The sequence below is a fragment of the Falco cherrug genome, chromosome 1 (genome assembly GCF_023634085.1).
Source record: "Falco cherrug isolate bFalChe1 chromosome 1, bFalChe1.pri, whole genome shotgun sequence".
Classification (NCBI taxonomy): domain Eukaryota; kingdom Metazoa; phylum Chordata; class Aves; order Falconiformes; family Falconidae; genus Falco; species Falco cherrug.
The window spans coordinates 95,269,732-95,288,621 of NC_073697.1; the positions used below are offsets into that span (position 1 = coordinate 95,269,732).

Sequence of the window (18,890 nt, forward strand, 5' to 3'; positions counted from 1 at the left end):
ATAATGAAGCAATGTTGCTGTATCTCAGAGTTTGCTACTGCTACAGCCTCACAATCATTTTAAGATCCAAAAAAATGGCTATCAAAAAGCCACAAACTCAAGGGCAAGAGCATTTACAGACAGAGAAATCACACTGACGTTTCCTTAAAGCAGTGGTACCCAACCTCCTAAAACACAGCAGTGCGAATGAAAAAACCATGGGCAATTCCCTTCATAAGCACAATGCATCTGACATATTCCAACTGCATCAGATACCACTACTGGACTGGTACTTGGGTCACCAAGAGTCATGTAGGCTAGGAATTGGTCCTTGGCCTCCAGAAATGTTAATCCAGCCTACAGACCTCTTTCTGTCCATGTGAAGACAAGGAACATGGGAACAAACCCAATTAATCATCCTGGTGGGCCAGATAAGAGTAGTAAGGTGCTCTCACGATGGGGAGGATATTCAGGAGGGATTGTGCTATGTACTGAATGAATAGCACTAAAGAACTTAATTACCTATCAGAATCAGGAAAAAAGGTAAATATTTCAATCCACAAGAGTGGAACTAGTAAAATTTTAACACACACTGTACCTGACACAGGAGATGGGAGCAAGAACAGGGATCTGAAGCAATGGAGGAGGAGATAAGAAAACGCCAGGAAGGCAGAAACAAACCTAACTTCTTTGTAGTGTAGAGATTTAATACCATAACACTTGGAAAGTAATGAAGTACCTCAAATTCTTCCCAGAAGCCCTGCTTGACTTTATCCGTAGTCTCTGCTAGCTTGCTTAGCTCTCGCACTCTGCTTTCAATCTCTGCAGCATTAATACGGGTAGTATTCAGAGGCTAAGAAAGATACAAATATTAAACAAAGGTATAACAAGTGACAACTGTGAGAAGACAGCTAAAACACAAATTCTAGGATCCAGGCATGTATTTGGACTGCAAAACTTTATAATTCATACAATGAAGGGCAGTGAGAGTAGACAGGAAGGGGGCAGGGAACAAATGCTTTAAGATGAAATCTCAGGGTTGGTCTTCGATACATTAAGTTGTCTCATATCTGGACTAGTCCTGCAGTCCCTATGGACCACAATGAAACCGAGAAATTCTGCACGCATCAGAGACACAAGAGTCTGTCCCTTCACAGGCACATAAGAAATTGTTCCCATTTAAATGACTGACTTCTTCATCCGGTTCCATGAAGTTTAGTTCTTCATTTTTGCGTTATGGAAGAAAAAAACCTCATGTCTCTCAGAACATACAGAAAATCCTGCACTTCAACAATATATTCTAAAGGTAACAAAGCTTAGTGGTGTCTTCTCCATTCACTCACCTGCTTGAGTTGCAATACTGTGCCCAAAGTTTCTACCATAGGGTTCTTCTTGTAATGTTCCACTAGATCTGTCAGAGAGTCAAATTTCTCCCCTCCACCAACATCGTATTTTAGATCCTTAAAAGACAGATGCTTATCAAAATAAACACGCTTCATACAACGACATCTACACTAACATCATCTTTACACTACGCAACATACAACAAATTATCTCCAAAACAATATGTAGAAGAATCTAGTAAGACCCTTCTGCTAAGGGATGGTAGAACCTTAATAAAAAGAAACACACATACAAACTATGGAGGAGGGCATTTCCCTTTTTGTCATCTAATTGAAAATCATTTTATCTGCCTTTTCAGGAGGGCTGATTCCTTCTGAACTGAGGTTCAGTCAGCTCAAGCAGACTACCTGAGCTACATGATTAGAATCCAGGGAATAGCTTTATAAATCAATTCAAATTCCTAAAAGAGTGTCATTGCCTCCTGAAAGGCTGGTATTGACTGGCATCACCCCTATTATAAGGAAGCAGAGCTGAGTTATTTTCCTCCATGTCATAACTACTACTAGTAGTTAACTGCAAATCAAAGAGGTTTTCTTGAAAAAAAAAAGAAAAGAAAAAAAAAGGTAGACATTCTGGTAGTTTAGCTTTTAGTCTTGATAAGCCATTTTACCTCCAAAATACTTCTATTACTGCATTTTAGTTGTTTTTAAACAATTAAGTTGTTGCACTGTCTTTTAGGCTAACAGAAGAAAAAAAAATGACAAAATCAAAATCTTTTTTTTTTAAGAGCAACCCATGGACGTATATGAAAATATCAGAAGACTATAATTTAATAATACTTCAGTGAAGAACTAACCTATAATAAAATCAAGGTTCACATTAAGTGTTCCTTGGATTCAATATGCAAAATTTTCACAGAAGGTTGATCATCTATCAGGTGCAACTTTATAAACTGACAGGAGAAAGACATATTCAGATAGATCTCTATTTGTCCAATTACTTATATTTTTATATAATTCATCCAGGAGACTGCAACTCACTTAAGAAGATTCATGAACATGAAAGGCTCCATCAGCAGAGGATTTGAGACAGACTTCTGATGCAATCAAAAGCAAATCTATTAGAAGGTACTTGACAGCATAGTATAGTACGACATGATTCAGTCAGGCAAGCAGTCAAAAAAAATAAAACACTTATAGATGATATATAGCACACCCAGTACCACAGGGAAAGGGGAAATGTATTCAGCTCTCTGCAGTGAGGTGCAAGATGGCCCTCCTGTTAGAATAAACCCACTGCCCATGGAAGTAGCCCTGTTAAAGAAACTCGTGCTTCATCATACCTGGCAGTGAATCATGACATGTGTCACTTTAGACTTTCCATCATTACTCTCTCCTTTATCATCTCCTGTCCGGACAGAAAGAACAAAGTCCCCAGGATGGCTTTGACTCTCACGCACAAGAAAGCTTCCATGTTTTCCTTTTTCTGTTAATAGTTTTTCAGCTTCTCTTCCAGAGAGATGCCCATGAAACCACCTTTTAAAGTAAGATAATAGACAGGTACCCTACTTGTCATTCCAGCCATGTCTGAATCTGCTTGTTCTAAATATTACATATAAATATATTATAGTATATCAATATATTGTTATATATAAAAAGTTTATGTACACTAAACAACAATGCACTGGTCTACAAAAGGCTCAGTTTATAAAAACAATTTTTAAAAATGCCTTGGAAGCATACATGTACATACACATGAGTGATTACAGAAACACTTCGAAGCAAGCACTTCCCTAAGCGCCGAAATCTGCATGTCACACAAGCTTCAAATGAAGCTTTGATTTGGAATCTTTACAACAATCCAAATGGACTCCTTGGTGTCCAATAAACACAGGCTTACACTGCAACTGTTTCTTCAGTCAAGGCATTTATTCTTCTTTTATTTCTTTCATAAGACACGCTTCCCTGAAAAACCTGGGAGAAATTATTTTTGAGACATTACCTTTCCATCACATTAGGTACTGGACAGGATAATCACACCAGTATCATTTCTTCAAGAAACATGGCCAAAAAGGCAATAATCCTCCTCACTACTGTTAAATACAAGCCATTCTGAGGAGTAAGAGAACTTGGTTTAATATTCTTCCTTAGTTTTTGACTTCTAGGAACAAGTTGGTATCTACTGGCCATAGAGGTTTATTTCTGACATATGCATGCTTCCTGAGTATATGTCAGGTCTTAAGTCCCAGATCCTCCTCACCAGCCATGTCCTTAAAACATGAGTTGGAGCAATCTGAGGATGCTCATATCATTCACTTTCTTACACATATGCTCACTGCTGGAAAAATCATATAAAGTTATGCCCAGAAACATACCTGGTAGTTCCTTGCAGTTATAACAGCTCCAGGCAGCTTCAGGAGAACTTCTACAATAAAACGTTCTCCCAGTAAAAATAAAGGGAACTATGCTCTCTTTTTTATTATTGTGCACACCAGGAAGAATGCTGAAGAAAACAGGTTCTGAGGCTTGGATTGCTTTACCTTTTAGTCACATTTATTAGTCTACTTTGCAAGTAACCTTGTGGAAACCAGCGGGACCACTTTTAGCAGAAGATAGCGGCCACCCTTTCATCAAATGGAAGCTGATTGTAGTGCTAATAAATGTATGTGTTTACCCCTATGAAGAAGTGCACAGACACTGAGCTTTTCACCACCATTTCTCTGACCTTTCAGATGTAGGATCAGCACAGTTCAGTGGATATTTCAACTCTATAACATCTCCATTCTTTTCCTTGAGCTGTCCATGATGTTCCATATAATACTGGACTAACTCAGCCAATGTAGCAAACTTCTCTCCTCCATAGAGGTCATAGTAGTCTCCTGTGTTCTGGATCTTGATGTGGGTGACAGCTCCAGTTCGTCTAATATTTGAAACAAAGGGAAGAAAACAACCACACAAGTCAGCTGATTTCTAATCAATCACTTATATATTTAGCGTTCTGTTGTCCGAGTTAGAGAAATCCATACTTACATTTGCATCACTTTCCAACTGAAATATTGCAGAATAGCTAAGCTAGTGCACCTCTGAAGTGTGCTTCAGCCACATTTCAGTGGCTTGCAAGAAGGGGAAGTGTCTGTCCAACCGTCAGGAAGAATAGGAAAAAAAGAAACTTAATTCCGTAATGAAGGAATCCTTGAAGCCAGTGTAAGCTCTGCGGCCTCAAGATCTCCAATAGAAATCCCTCAGACCCCCAAGAACTGCACACACAAGCACAAGGGCAGGGGGGAGGGGCGGGAGAAGAATTCAGCATTCTCAAGACACCCATCAAAGCCTGTTTGCTCCTTTCCCTAGAATTTCACACTAACTGCCAAGATCTCTCCTTCATTAAACAGTTGCCTCTGCCTGATGCAAGTCATTTGCTCCCACAGCCTCTAGTATTAATGAAAAGCAGCTCTCTGAGTGTCCCCTTCTGTTCCACGAGGCTCATTATCTCAAAGGTATCCAAGCAATTCTTATCACCAATTCCACTTTTCCCTTTTCCTTTATCTACTTCCTCTTGCTGTCCTTTCCCCATCCCTAACCACTACACATACAGCGTCAGGGGACAAGTGTTACAAAAGGCCCATTTTGGAAGCTGGAAAAGCACCACCATTGCCCTTAAAAACTTGCTGACTTTTCCTGTAAGAAAAGAGGCTGGATAGCATTTCCTTGCACATGCTTGATCAGTAATTCTTATAATCTCTGCTACTTTCACATGGTTACCAAAAAGATTACTTTTAAGGGGCTAAAAGTAATGCTTTTATTAATCTATTTGTGCTTCTCCTTAATGTTTCTGTGTCTCTGCAGAATCAGAAATCACTGCCCTCCAACCTACAGTTTCCTCAAGTTGGGTAAAAGTATTTAAGAACCTCTTCAGGGAAAACGGGAGAAAAAGAAGAGGGGGAAAAAAGCAAACAAACTAAAAAGCGATCCGTGCATTCTTTCATCTCTACAAGTAGTTCATCTACACCTCTTTCCCCACAGAACAGCATCAGATGAAAACCCTTACCAGTTTGGGGAGAAAGTCAAAAGACATTTACACTTACCTAACAGAGAGCGTGAAGTCTCCAGGGTTACTTTTGCTGGGCCGTGCCAAAAAGCTGCCATCCACTCCTCTCGTTAATAGTAGGTTTTCTGCCTCCACCCCAGTAATATTTGGATGAAACCATCTATAAGAGGTTAGAGCGTTAATAAATAAATAGAATAAATAAATAAATAGAAGATCATCACATGAAAAGACTAAACAGAACAATCCAACAGCTTCAAAACCAGGAAGTACTGAGTTTTGTTCCTAAATGAATAAGAATTCCTATCTTAACAGAAAGCATAAATTATTAATTTCATATTACATTGCAATTTTATGTATTGGTAAGAGATGCTTTGTAAGCGAAAGGGCTATACCTATACATACTCAGACTGCTTGGATTAAAATGGTATCAAAGGTATACAATGTAAAGAGAGACCACAAGTCATAGATTTCCCTTACTACAGGTAGACAGGACACACAATGAAACTGAAAGACAATCAGGAAAACCACTTAAAAACAAAACAAAAGTGACATCTGACAACATTTTAAAGTTAAAAATTTAACAAAACCTCATGCTTTAGGGCACAGGCTGACCACCAGCTGATGCGGGTCAGGCAGGAACTTCACTTGTGGACAACCTATTCAGTTGCCCAGTCTTCTTCCACCTTCCTCAAAAGAATGTGGTGCTGACCGCTGCCAGATGCAAGAGCACTGCTCCGTCTTCTAACTACCATGGCAATTTCTCTGCTCCGAATATATCCCGCTTAAATACAAACACCAAGGAATCTCATATCGATATTCACCACCCACAAACAGCCTTCCGAATGACTAATGTAGTGCCCTGCCAAAGGAGAACTGTATATGGTCTGTATCTAAGAAGCTCACTGTCCCCACCTATGGCATTAACTTTTGAGGGACTTACTCTTAGCCATTCAGTTAACACATCTGCGTTTTCTCTTATCTATAATCAAGGATTTTTATTGCACTCTTGCAGTACTAAACTACATCTCTGTATTCCAGATGAAAGGGGGTTTTAATAAGGCATGATTTTAGAAGACAAACTTGGAGAAAAACCAAAACCAAAACCATGCTACCACATAGTCCAGGGACAGAGGTGAACACAGCCACTAAGAACTGTTTTAGTGGCTTTGTCTGACTTGTATTTGGCAATTAAAATATCACCTTTATTTTTCAGAGTTGTCATAAATCAGACAGTACGCAGGTCACAAGTGAAAATGCACATCTGTACGTGCAGAAAGAACACAGACTACTCCTCTTTGTACCCGAGGTTCTCTGTTTCTCCAAAGTAAGGCAAAACATTAAGGCTAAAGACTCTGCAACTAATCTCATTACAAATATGAGTGCTGTATCTAAAAAAAAATTGAATAGCATTTCTGATCATTCCTGATACAGTCAGCATTTCACGCTAAATTGCTAAAACAGCAAAACATGAGGGTGCATGTCTAAATTTAGGGTTATTATTTCAATTGTTTCAGCAGTTCCTTCTGTACTGAAAAGTTGACAATATTCCTACCCAGGCCTTGTCCAGCCTATTCTCTTAGAAATGGTTTCTCATGGAAACATTCTGGAGAGTTTCAGAGATTCTAGAATATCCAGACCTCTAGCAAGTCATTCAAATTGGAATTAGGATTACTTGTGTAGTGATTCCATTTCAGAAGTAAGTGACTCTTCTTGTCAGTCTTGCTTTTCTTTCTAGTTAAGGATATTCTGCTTGCACCAAGCAAAACTAGTGACTACTACCATATCTTTAACTGAAGAACACCACCAACAAAAAAATCATCAAACCTATGCAGCACAAGTCATGAAAAAAAAATTAAAAAAAAATATTTTCAAGTTACTGCAGCAAATGGGAACAAATTAATAAATAATGTTACATTTATCTAATGACTACTCAAAGATCAAGAAAATTTCTGATTGATGCAGCCTCACAAAAGAAACTGCACAAGCATCAGTACCTAGGATGAACTGAACATTAAATAATGTATTTCAGAATATAACAGGTTGGTCTGCAGAAGCTGATAATATATTTACCACACTTCCACCCCTAAAATATCACTTCCATTAGGAGAAACCAAAAAGCAAACCAAAGAAAAGTGCAGCAACATTTTAAACAGTTTATAAGCTTTTTGAATACACACAAGATTCAAGAGATACCTTTGAAAGGTTTTGAATTTATATCAAAAATGTATAAAAACCCAAAGGAGAAATTATTGGAATCAGCCCTACAGATTTATTATATAGTGACACTCCATAACCTTTAATTAATATATCTCCCATATCTTATCCTAAACCCTAATGCATCTGGAAGTAACTGTACACAAGTTGTTAAAAGGTGTAAAATAACAGAAAAAACCCCAATAATTTAATGAACAGACAGGACTACAAATAACTTGTGCTTAAAGGAGAGGGTAAAAAGATAACAGGTTGTTTAAAAAAAAAAAATCTCACCCCCACATACACATACGCTCCCACTAAAGATGGCAAAAAGTCAGTAAGTATAGCAAAAGAAAAGCTACATCTGGGAGACCGATGCAGCTTGTTGCACTTTACGTAACTTTTGTTCTAATGGTAACTTGTACTCCTGCTCTCTCATCTTTGTATTTTTGGCTTTGAGTAGGAAGATGCATTTGTCAGCCACCCCAAATAGAAAAATGGGGGTGTTAGTGATCTCTGTTAAATGGTTCCGGACCGGTGATCAAGATCGCTTCATTTGAAGTACTGCCATCACATGTGTGCTTTTGAACCTTGGTGGCTACATCCCTTCCAAAACTGGAGGAGAGAGCAAAGGGGACTGCAGACACAGATACCAGTAACATAACCCCTATAGAGGACCTTCTCTTACGCTGCCTTTTATAGGGATGGAATGCATTTTAGACTTTTTTTTTCTGCTTTCCTTCTCCAATCTCTATTATGAGCAGGTGCAGAGGCTATCGCAAGCAAAGGGCATCACAGCCAATAAGTACAATCAAGAAAGTAACACAATGCACACAAACCCACACTCTAATTAAACTAGCTGCCCTCACTATGCATGGAATACTCCTTACAGCAATTCTGAGTTGGGGGGTTCAGCAGCATAACATTCCAAGTCTCTTATTAGTTTACAGTAAGATGAAAATGTTGGCAGAAAAGTAACCAGTGACATAGCAGAAGTCTCAATTACAAAACTAAGGGGATATCAGCTGAGCAAGACACCTTTTGATGAAAAATAACACATGGTAGGAAATACAGCCTCAATACAATTCTCTATTTTTTTAGCATAGTACAGAAAACAGCAGGATTTTTAAGTCCTATATTGCCAGCATATTTCTCTTACCAAACTGAAGAGAGAGAAGAAAAAAAATCAATACATTTTTCCATACTGTGACTGGGCTTTTCTAATCACCTTTTCAAGACCAGGAGAGATTAAATCAGTTCTAAGTCTCAACTGTCACAAACACAGCATTCAGGGAGGCAGTGACTGGTAGTTTAATTACTCCAATTAGGCTCATCAGTTTCTATTTCTCATCTTTTTTCAGCCTCCTTCACAAGTTACAATTTAAAGTTCTGAGCAGAATATGAGGATTACTCCCGATAATGAGGAAGTTCACAAGTGTTTCCAAAAGGTAACTTTCACACATCTTCCGACGTGCGAGTAGGGACATGCAGAAAACACAATATATGCTAGAGATCCTCCACAGGCTTCCGAAGACCCCAAATCCAAATTCAACTATAAATGGCCACAGACTGAAAATCAACCCATCTAGTTTCACCATCTTAAGCAGAATAAGGAAGAGAAGAGCCCAGTGTTGAAGAAGTTATACTTTAATTGATATTACTTAAAGAGATGTATCAAATTTCAGAATTGGTATGTTAGATAATAAAATAACAGTCTTTTTCGGTTTTATGACAGTAAGTCCTTGTAAGTCTTAACATTTACCTTAACCTCAGCCCGAAAAGGACTGCTAACACAGACAAACATCAAAATACATTAAGGACAGCGAGAAGCTACAACAAAGAAACAGATTCAACTGTTTATCATCCTGATTTTTGAACGCCACAGGGTTTTGAGATCAGACCAAAAGAAAAATAAACGAAGAGCCCAGATCAGGTCAGCTTACCAACACTCATTTGAAAGCTGGCTCGCATTTTAATTTCAGTAACATCACTAGCGCTGGACTAGAGAGAGCAACGCGAGCCTCCCTGGCCTGGGATACTGGACCAAGAACTGAGTGGGATGCCAGGTGGATAAAATTCATCTCCTAGCTCCGGTTCAAGTGCACATGCTTGGCACAGCCACCCGCACCCCCTCCCCCGGAGCCAATGTTACCGTGGCAGCTCTGGGCTCTTCACGGCCGGCGGCGGACCCCGAAGCCATCCGGCTCCCTCGCCCCACCGGGCCCCCAGCCAGGCCGGGGAGGGCGCCCCGGCGCCGTGCCGCGCCGGCTGGGCGAGGGTCCGCCCGCCGGGGAAAGCCGGGCGAGGCGCGGGGAGCCGGGCCAGCCAGGCCCCGATTCCAGCCGAGGCGGCGGCTGCGGCCCCACGACGACGGGAGCGGAGCCATCGCACCCCAGGAGCGGGCGGGGAGAGGCGCAGGGACCGGCTGCAGGCAGCCGGGGGAGGGCTGCCCCTGCGCCGCAGCCGTGGGGCGCGGGAGGCCCTGCCCGGCCAGGGAGGCCGCAGGGAGCAGGCCTGGCCCAGCGGCCCCCCGGGAGCCGGCGCTGCGGGGCCCGGGCGCTGCGCACCACGGCGGCAGGCGGCCCCCTGCCCGCCGCCCCCTACCCACGCCGGGCTCGGCGCGGCTCCCTCCCGCTCACCTCCGCGATGTCATTTTCCTCCCGCAACACCGGCGGGTGGCGGTGCGCCCGGCCGCCCCCCTCGACGGCCGCCTCTCACATGGGGGGAGCCCCCACGGCGCGGGCCGCGGCCTTACGGGCGCCCTGAAGGGAGCGTGAACAACGGCCGCCTCAGGCCCCGGAGGCGCACGGAGCGCGGCGCGGCCCGCCCTGCGTCACCCGCCCGCGCCGTCATCGGCCTGCGCCGACGGCCCGGCCCCGCCTCCACCGGCCCGCGGCGGGGGCGGCCTGTCAGCGCCCCCGGGAGCCGGCCCGTGCCGCCCAGCGGGCGCTGGACACACCCGCCACCGGAGCTGCGGGGCCTCGCCCCGCGAAGCCGGGCAGAGTGGGGGTGGGCGCGGAGCCTTACCTCGGCCGTGCCCCGAGCCGGAGACAGGGTCAGGCAGCGGCAGGACAGCGAGCTCCGCTCCCGGATCCCCGGGCCACCACACCGCCCCCTCGGTGCCGGGATGCGGGTGTCCGGGGCTCCGGCCCGCCGGCCCCTGCCCGGGTAACTGGGGGCTGCTCCGGGCCGGGCCGGACTACCAGTCCCAGCGTGCTCCGCGGCCGGCGCGCTGACGTCAGACGCCGCGCTCTCTTTAGGCCGCTTGTACCCGGATGTAGGTCCCTTTCCCTCCCCGGAAGGTAAGAATGGCGGAGCGGTGGCGGGCAGGGCTGGGACCCGGCGGGCGGCATCCGCTGCCATCTGCTCTCGGGTGGCTGCGCTGGGCGCGCGGGCTCGGTCTGACGCCCTCGGGGAGACGGCGATGAGGCGCGGGCGCCTATATGGGGGCGGAACGGGCGGTTTGGTCGCCTCCGGACAGGCTAGGCCGCGGCTGGCTGTGGAGGCCGAGCAGGGCCGTGACCGGCAGGGCCGGAGCCTCTCGGGGCGCGCCGGTGCCCAGCGGAGAAGTGGGAGCAGGGCTGGGCTGAGGCCGCAGCTGGAGGCTTCGGGGGGCCGAGCCGTGGAAGGCCGGCGCAGCCCCGCCGTGTGGCGGGGCCTAGCAGCTCTGGCTGAGCCGGAGGAGGCCTGAGTGCCGGGCGGCTGAGAGCAGCCTCGGGGCGGAGGCGGCCTCGGCAGGTGCTGGTATTTCCCGGGGCTTCCTGCTGGGGAGGGTTTCGGTGCACCCGGCGAGCTTGCAGCTGCTGTAGCACAGAGGAGCGTTCCACGTTATGGATGGGCGTGCAGCGGGCAGAATGGTTTTTGACTCCTGATCAGCCACGGCTGTGAGAGGTGGTTGACAGCTATTAGAATGGCATACAGGATCAAGTTCTGATTCTTTAATTTTGTTTCTGTGATTTAGATGCTCCTCTGCGTATCTTGTAATAAATCATAATTTCTGTTTTATTTGCATCCACAGATGGCGGGTGAGAAGGCGCCCGGTGAGAAGAAGCCAGGCGAAAAAGCGCCTGGTGAGAAGAAGCCAGGCAAGAAAAAAGCTGCTGAGAAGAAGCCAGCTGAGCAGAAGACAAGCCAGAAGGAAGCAGGTGACAAGAAGAAGAGGGTTAGGAGGCATCATGCCAGCCGTAACCCTGTCCTGGCCCGAGGTATCGGGAGATATTCTCGGTCAGCCATGTATGCCAGAAAAGCATTGTACAAGCGCAAGTACACCGCTCCGGAAACAAAGGTAGGACAATAAATACGGCATTTAAATAATCACAATATTCATGGTGATCTTGGTTTGAAATGTCATTATGTTTTCCCTTTTCCTTGCCTATAGATAGAAAAGAAAAAGAAAGAAAAGCCACGTGCAACCATCACCAAGCCAGTGGGTGGAGACAAGAATGGAGGCAGCCGTGTGGTTAAAATCCGCAAAATGGTAAGGAAAAGAACTCGGATGTTTGCACTTTAATGCTGTTAGGTGTAACTGTTGACTAGGTGATGTGCCTCCTGGTGCCGTGCTTCACTGAACTGTCAGCAGTTATATCCTTGAGATACAGACCCAGCGACTGTCGTTCTTGGGGAGATGCTGGTCATTTAGAAAACAGCCAGTAGGCACAAGTGGGTTCTTTTCTGCCGTTTTGTGTTGCTGTGCTGAAGCAGAAGCACGTGTAGAAATACAGAACTGGTCTGAACTTCCGCTGCTGCGTAATTTTACAGAAGATATTCAGTGTGTTCTGCTGGTTGCAGCAGAAGAAAAATCTTCCAGAAGTCATCTTTAGGGAAACAGTATCTCTTAAGAAAGAAGGAATCTAAACTGTAGTGAAAGTTTTCTGTCCTGTGGAATACAGGGTAGTACATTGTTTTCCTCTTCTTCCAGCCCAGGTACTATCCCACTGAAGATGTTCCTCGCAAGCTTTTGAGTCACGGCAAAAAGCCCTTTTGCCAGCACAAGAGGCGGCTGCGGGCCTCTATTACTCCAGGAACTGTTCTGATCCTTCTGACCGGCCGTCACAGGGGCAAGGTAATCGGGAACGTCCTTCCTGTTGACTCTTAGAGTGGCTTTGCAGCATTTCTGTGCTGAAATTGTTTTGACTGAGCTGAGGTACCATGAATTTACCAGCCAATTTCACAGGATTCTACTCAACCACTAGATAACAAATCTGCAAATCAGTTTTCCTGTGAATTGTCTAGATGCTTTCCCTTGTCTTTAGGGAAAACAGTCCTATGAACTAATGTAGAACTAATGTTCTACACCGTGCTGGAAGGCAAACAGGCTAGTCCAGTTGCTTAGACAAAATTAAGGGAGTCTTGCTGCAATGCAGAAAAGATGTAGACTTGTGTCAAGCTAACTTTGCACTGCAGAATAGCAGAGGCGATGCCAGTTTCTTATTGTTGCAACAAGGACCTCAGACTAGGTATTGCAAAGGAAGAATTACATTTTCAATCTTGAACTAATTATCAAGGTAACACTTGATTGTTATATTAAGATGTGTCTTAGTCTTAATGATGTTTACTAATAGGTCTTAACTGACATCCTTTATTTTCTTTAATTTATTGGCTTTAATGTCCCGTTACTTAAAAGAATGCTGTTCAAAGGAGAACATGACCAGAAAGATTAAAACACAACTGGGGGGTGGCTGTGACAGTGTGATATGTTGTGGTGCCCCTCTTTATCTTGTTTTTATCTTGTTCCTGCCTTTACCTCATACAAAGAATTTGGGTGACAGGATGGCTGTCTTGTCATCCTGTAGAATAGGCAAAGATTAAAGAAATGTACTAATTGGTTTTGCTCAGCCTTGAATGATGAAGCATGTGGAGAGCTGCGATCTGTCATAGGTGAGGTAACTGTGAGAAATGTCGGTAGTTTGGCTTAGGTGGTGGTTACTTCTCAAGGCACACTGTTGCACCCGTGCCTGGATGCTTTATCGATGCTGACACGACACCAGTGACAGGCCGAGGTGGGATGGTCCTGGTTTGGTTGCAGTATTTGAGAGTGCTGGGACCTGAGGACTGATGTCACATCTCCTCTCTTTTCAGCGTGTTGTCTTCTTGAAGCAGCTTGATACTGGCCTTTTGCTTGTTACAGGTAAAAAAATATTATAAACTGTGATGATTTTTGTTTGGGGGTGGGGAGGTGGATTTGGGGATTTTAAGTTCAGGTTTGTCTCTGGTCAGTAGTGCTGCAGATCCTCCCGCAGGTGGTATGGCACATCATGTGTTCACGTAACTGCGTGGAATCACATTTTGTTTTTCCAGGGAGGTGAATTAAGCTTCAATATCTGAGTACTTGGAAGAGATCAGGAAGCATTTGTTGGCTTTTCTAGAGGCTGTGATGAAGGGCTTTGTGGATTGTTCAGATTCTAGATGTAGGCATCTCTGGAAGAGACTAGTCCTCTCCTACACCACAAAAATCCAGTGTAAAAGCAGTGGTTGTTCCCAGGAAAGCTAACCTTGTTCTCTCTTTTGTCTTTCCTCTGCCTTTAGGACCCTTGGCTATTAATCGTGTCCCTCTGCGTAGGGCCCATCAGAAATTTGTTATTGCTACATCTACAAAGGTTGATATCTCTGGAGTGAAAATTCCCAAGCATCTCACTGATGCGTACTTCAAGAAGAAGAGGCTGCGTAAGCCCAAGCACCAGGAAGGCGAGATCTTTGACACTGAGAAAGAAGTAAGAAGCGTGTGTGTGTGTTTTTTCCATGCTTTTGTTAATATAAAGCCAGGCTGGAAAGAGGAGAAATACCATGAAACAAATGGACAATTGAATTTTAAGTGGTCCTCAAAGTGAGGTAATTTCACTACAATTAATTAATACAGCAGCACTGAGATAAACCCCTTTAAAATTTGGGGATTCTTTTCTGCTTGAACCCTAGCAGAACAGCAGCAATGATTATTCCAGTTAAATATCTTTTTTGACCGAGAAACACCTTTAGTGTTTTGATCCTGCCAACAGCATGCTGCTGGCTCTGCTATCTGCAACATAAGCCAAACAGTGGCTTCAGTTCTCTCTGCCACCTCCGGTCTCCTACCACCTTTCCCATATTTAGAACAAATGGAGAAATAATTTCTTGAAAATGCCAGACTTGGGGTTTGCCCTGAATTTTGTCATCTCCGTAGAAGAGTCTGAAGTCACTCTGCAGGATTTTAACATTATTCTTTGTACTTTCTAGAAATACGAGATAACAGAGCAACGCAAGTCAGACCAGAAGGCAGTGGATTCGCAGATCCTTGCACGAATCAAGAAGGTGCCTCAGCTCCGTGGGTACCTGCGTTCTACATTTTGTCTCTCAAATGGAGTCTATCCTCACAAATTGGTGTTCTAACTGTTCTGAAAACACCACATTAAATCTGAAGGGAAAAAAGCAAGGATTTCTGGTCTCTTCATTGCAATCCGTAATAGAACGTGTTGCATAAATCTTGCAAGGTGTGTTGTTTAACAGATAAGCCTGTGGCATGGAATTCTGAGTGGCTGTACATAGATACTAGAATTTTGAGTGTATAAGGTTTTGGATTGATGGGCTTTGGTGTTTCTTTCATTTGGGGTTTGTGGTTGTTGGCTTTGGTTTTTTTAACTATGTAGTATAAAAAGGAAATCGGTATTCTTAACTATGAATGAGTTGGGGGGGGGGGGGGGGGGGGGCGTGGGGACAGCACAACATGCACCAAACCCCAACAGATTTTCTTTCAGTAGTAGTAGATAGGACTGCTGGATTGACTGATATGGAGAAATAATGTGAAATGGGGATAATGGACATGGATTGTGATTGTATGTGTCTGCGCACGTCATTGACTACCCATCAGGACACACTGCAGAATAAAATCCAGCCCCATGTCTGTGCTGGCCTATTTCTCTGCACCCTTACTGTGCTGAAACTAGTGCTTCAGGTATCCTGTGTAGAACCAGGTCTTGGCAAAGCAACACCGCTAAATCAGTAACTCATTAGCATTTTGAAGCTTGTGCGCAGATTTTTTGAAATTGTATTTCTGATGAACAGCTTTGATCCATCAATAGCCACAAACCTCAGCAAATACAGCAACATTTTGGGGTGTTCCAGGAGCTATGATTGTGTTTTGAATTGGAAACACTGGGAATACTCCAGAGTGTTGCAGGGTAACATCATCCCTGGAACCATAACAAAATTTGGAATGTATGTGTCTTCGCAGGCCCTTTTTTTCCCCCCTGTTCTTTGTTTATCCATGTGGGATGTAACGCTTTCAGTCAGGAAGAATACCACCTGCTTAGATCAAAAAGCAAAAGCGTAACAAATGAGTTAAGAAACAGAAATTGTTTCTGTGAAAGGCAAGTATTTTTCTATCTGGGATACTTCCAGAGTCTCAGCAATTTTCCTACCTCAAAAACTGGCAGAAAGTGAGTTGAGAAAGTTAGTCGTGTCTGTTTTCTTTATCTGTTGAGGTCAGTTACCAGATACCTGGAAGAGGATGCTTGGGCAGTAATAGCTCTGCTCTTACAGAAACTGAGGATGTACATATTAACAAATCTGGCATGCTTGAGCTGTTTCTTAGCCAGACTTATGCAGGAAACAAGGCTTATATAACTGCACCATCTGTCTTCCCATTAATTCTTAGCTGAAGGTAGCCAATGGGGTCAAACTTGACAGGGAGTAGAGATTTCATAAAAGCTTCATGAAAAGGGGATAGAAAAAGGAGTAATACAGCCCTCGCTGAGGTAGAAGCTGGCATGTCGTGTACTAACCACATTCATTGGGAAGGAGGAATCGGGCTTCAAGTGCTCCAGAGCCAACAAAAAAACTTGGACACCAGCAGAATACCTGGCTTTGTGGTTGTCCTTAGCTGAGGTGGCTGGTGTACATACTGCAGAAGTATTTACCGCTGGTTTACTCTTCCACATTCTTCCTCTTGATAACCAACATATTAGTGTGGTTCAGCAGAGGGAGCCAGTGAATAAGCTGTGTCCAAATGCAGAGCCCGTGGCCAGCTCGTGTTGCTGCCTTGCGGTGCTCCTAGAGGATGTTCCTTATTTTTCACTGTCATCGGAGCTATGTCTGTGATGAGTTACATCTTACGTCTTATGTGGTTTGGTAAATAATAGGTATAGTCAGAGGTTTCTTAAGTTGATGTGAGGTTTTGCTGCAGTGGTGGGACTGGCCTGTTAACATAAATCAGCTCTAAAAAGAGAGAAAAATGTTCCATGCATCTCACTGCTAGTACTAAGATAAGGTTACTGATACTACCAGAGAAAGATCTTAACCCTGTATCCTTAGGAAGCTCACTTAAAGTAAAAATTGTATGTGGGAACGCTTAAATGGGAAAAGTCCAAAACCAGCAAGGAGATTTCTGGGTCAAAATAGTTTGTAGCAGCATGTGATACTGCAAAGTCTGGGAACAAATTTGGTCATGCAGTTGCAGTCTTCAGAGGTACTAGTGCTTCCATCGTTGCCTTCCCCTCTGGAATGGGGAAGTTGTAGTAACAAAATAGTCCTGTGGGCTGGTCTGAGCATAACCAGACATTTAGATAAAATGGTATTGTCAATAATTGCTGATTGCTCTGACACATGCCTCATTTGTGTATGAGAAGATATGAAATGGTACTTGGAACCATTAACCTTGTTTACTGAAAGGAGAGGCTTTGTCTTCCAGTGTGCTGTCAGGAAGTGATTTGGTAATTAATTCAGTTATCTTAATAGGTCCTGGTATGGATAAATGGCCTCGTGTGCTGCCATTGCCTCCCTCGCCCCAGCCCTGTCACTCTGACAAGGTGGTGACCAATAACATAGCCGTGCAAGGTGGGGAGAGAGAGGGAGGAATTAATGTTTTCTTGCTGGTTGAGATCCCCAAACTGAGTCACTGTGGGACCAGATGAATGTTGCTGTCGGCACAAAGGGGTGTGGGAGCAGGCCTGCTTTTGGGGGTGCTAGCTGTTAAATTTTAACACCAAATCATGCCTCCACAGTGCTGAGCAGCTCCTCGGGCTTTTCTGCAGAAAATGGCAACAGCAAAATCCCCGTCTTCCGTAAGGAGAGGCAGCCAGTGGACAGCTGGGATTTGTCTTTCTCTTAACCTCTAAAATATTTTCCCTGAGTCCTGTGAAAGCTGGCTTTTCTTCTGAAATGGGATGAAGGATGGAAGAAAGGAAAAACAAGGACTGTACAGATAGCCAACACAGAAACAAAGTGAATATTCAGAAGGATTTTTTAGTCTAGATAATACTGTCCACTACCTGAAAAATACTTCCATCACATAAAGAGCTTTTGTGTGTGTTCTCGCTGTCCTGCAGCTTTTCTCATTCTGAGCATGTAAACAGTTCTGCAGTCCTCGCTAGCTGAGTCATTGCTTTCCACTGTGCATCCCCCACAGAAGAAGCTAGAGACATCCAAAGCCTCAGTCACCCAATCAAAAGTGCTGGAGATGTGCAGGTCCAAAAATAGTGACAGGCTCAACCACAGCAGCACTTCATTAGCATGAAATGTGCTCTTTGCTTCAGCTGCCTAATAAAGTGATATGTAATTATAATAAAGCATCCTATTGAGAGGAAAGATAGAGGGATGTTGGCTTTCTCAGGGAATTGGTAATAAGATGCAATGACTTATCTACAGACACCTATTTTTACCTATTAGCTGCCTCTGTGAGATGACCTGATGGATTCAGTCCAGCCCAGAGAGGCCATGTCCTGACTGCTGTGGTGGCCAGCAGTCTCAGGAAGGCAGACAGTAGCTTTGCTTCTGGCACTAGGATCCTTAGGAGAAATGAGGCTTATTTGCAAGACAAAGTACTTAGGGAACATTAGCTTTGGTATCTCAGGTGTGAGACTTGGTTTTAACCCTAATTAAGAGAAGACACTATGGCTGGAGCATGAAGGTACTTTTACAGGACAACCACACACACCATTTTCACCAGGTGTTGAGGAAAATATGCCAAATGTCCAGATGTCCAGTGATCAGCTATCCCATTCACCTATGCTATAGAATCATAGAATGGTTTAGGTTGCAAAAGACCTTTAAGATCGTCAAGTCCAACTGTTAACCCAGCACTTCCAAGTCCATCGCTAAACCATGTCCCTAGGCATCACTTCTACACATCTTTGAAATACCTCCAGGGATGGTGACTAAACCACTTCCCCAGGCAGCCTGTTCCAATGCTTGACAATCTTTTTGGAGAAGAAATTTTTCCTAATATCCAATCTAAACCTCCCCGGCACAACTTGAGACCATTTCTACTTGTCCTATGGCTTGTTATCTGGGAGAAAAGACCAACCCTAACCCCACTACAACCTCCTTTCAGGTAGTTGTAGAAAGCGAGAAGGTCTCCC

At 44.1% G+C, this 18,890-nt stretch overlaps 2 protein-coding genes across 4 annotated transcripts in view; one reads left to right on the forward strand and one right to left on the reverse strand.

The window, feature by feature from the left end:
* Nucleotides 1–10,719, reverse strand: part of PTPN11 (protein tyrosine phosphatase non-receptor type 11) — a 30,779-nt gene extending 20,060 nt beyond the window's left edge. For 2 of the 3 annotated variants that reach the window (XM_055708758.1, XM_055708748.1), the window contains exons 1-6: nt 10,203–10,397; nt 5,408–5,530; nt 4,048–4,242; nt 2,666–2,858; nt 1,323–1,439; nt 719–832 (exon numbers count right to left, since the gene is read on the reverse strand). In XM_055708758.1, the coding sequence (XP_055564733.1) occupies nt 719–832; nt 1,323–1,439; nt 2,666–2,858; nt 4,048–4,242; nt 5,408–5,530; nt 10,203–10,216 (756 nt within the window). In that variant the 5' untranslated portion in view covers nt 10,217–10,397. Of the gene's footprint in view, nt 1–718; nt 833–1,322; nt 1,440–2,665; nt 2,859–4,047; nt 4,243–4,352; nt 4,456–5,407; nt 5,531–10,202; nt 10,398–10,590 lie in introns of those variants that run through there. The other variant, XM_055708768.1, reaches the window with a different exon arrangement.
* RPL6 (ribosomal protein L6) lies at nt 10,412–14,968 on the forward strand. The gene is made up of 7 exons (XM_055708777.1): nt 10,412–10,865; nt 11,582–11,848; nt 11,942–12,040; nt 12,482–12,625; nt 13,642–13,690; nt 14,089–14,273; nt 14,773–14,968. Exons 2-7 carry the CDS (start codon nt 11,582–11,584, stop codon nt 14,923–14,925), a joined length of 897 nt encoding a protein of 298 aa, XP_055564752.1. The 5' UTR covers nt 10,412–10,865; the 3' UTR covers nt 14,926–14,968.
* Nucleotides 14,969–18,890: the final 3,922 nt, after the last annotated feature.

Bases quoted from the DNA above. Each gene is read 5' to 3' on its own strand.
- RPL6 (XM_055708777.1), top strand. From the start codon at position 11,582: ATGGCGGGTGAGAAGGCGCCCGGTGAGAAGAAGCCAGGCGAAAAAGCG. The intron at 12,041-12,481 runs GTAAGGAAAAGA...CTCTTCTTCCAG, and splicing joins TGGTTAAAATCCGCAAAATG to CCCAGGTACTATCCCACTGA. The intron at 14,274-14,772 runs GTAAGAAGCGTG...TGTACTTTCTAG, and splicing joins TCTTTGACACTGAGAAAGAA to AAATACGAGATAACAGAGCA.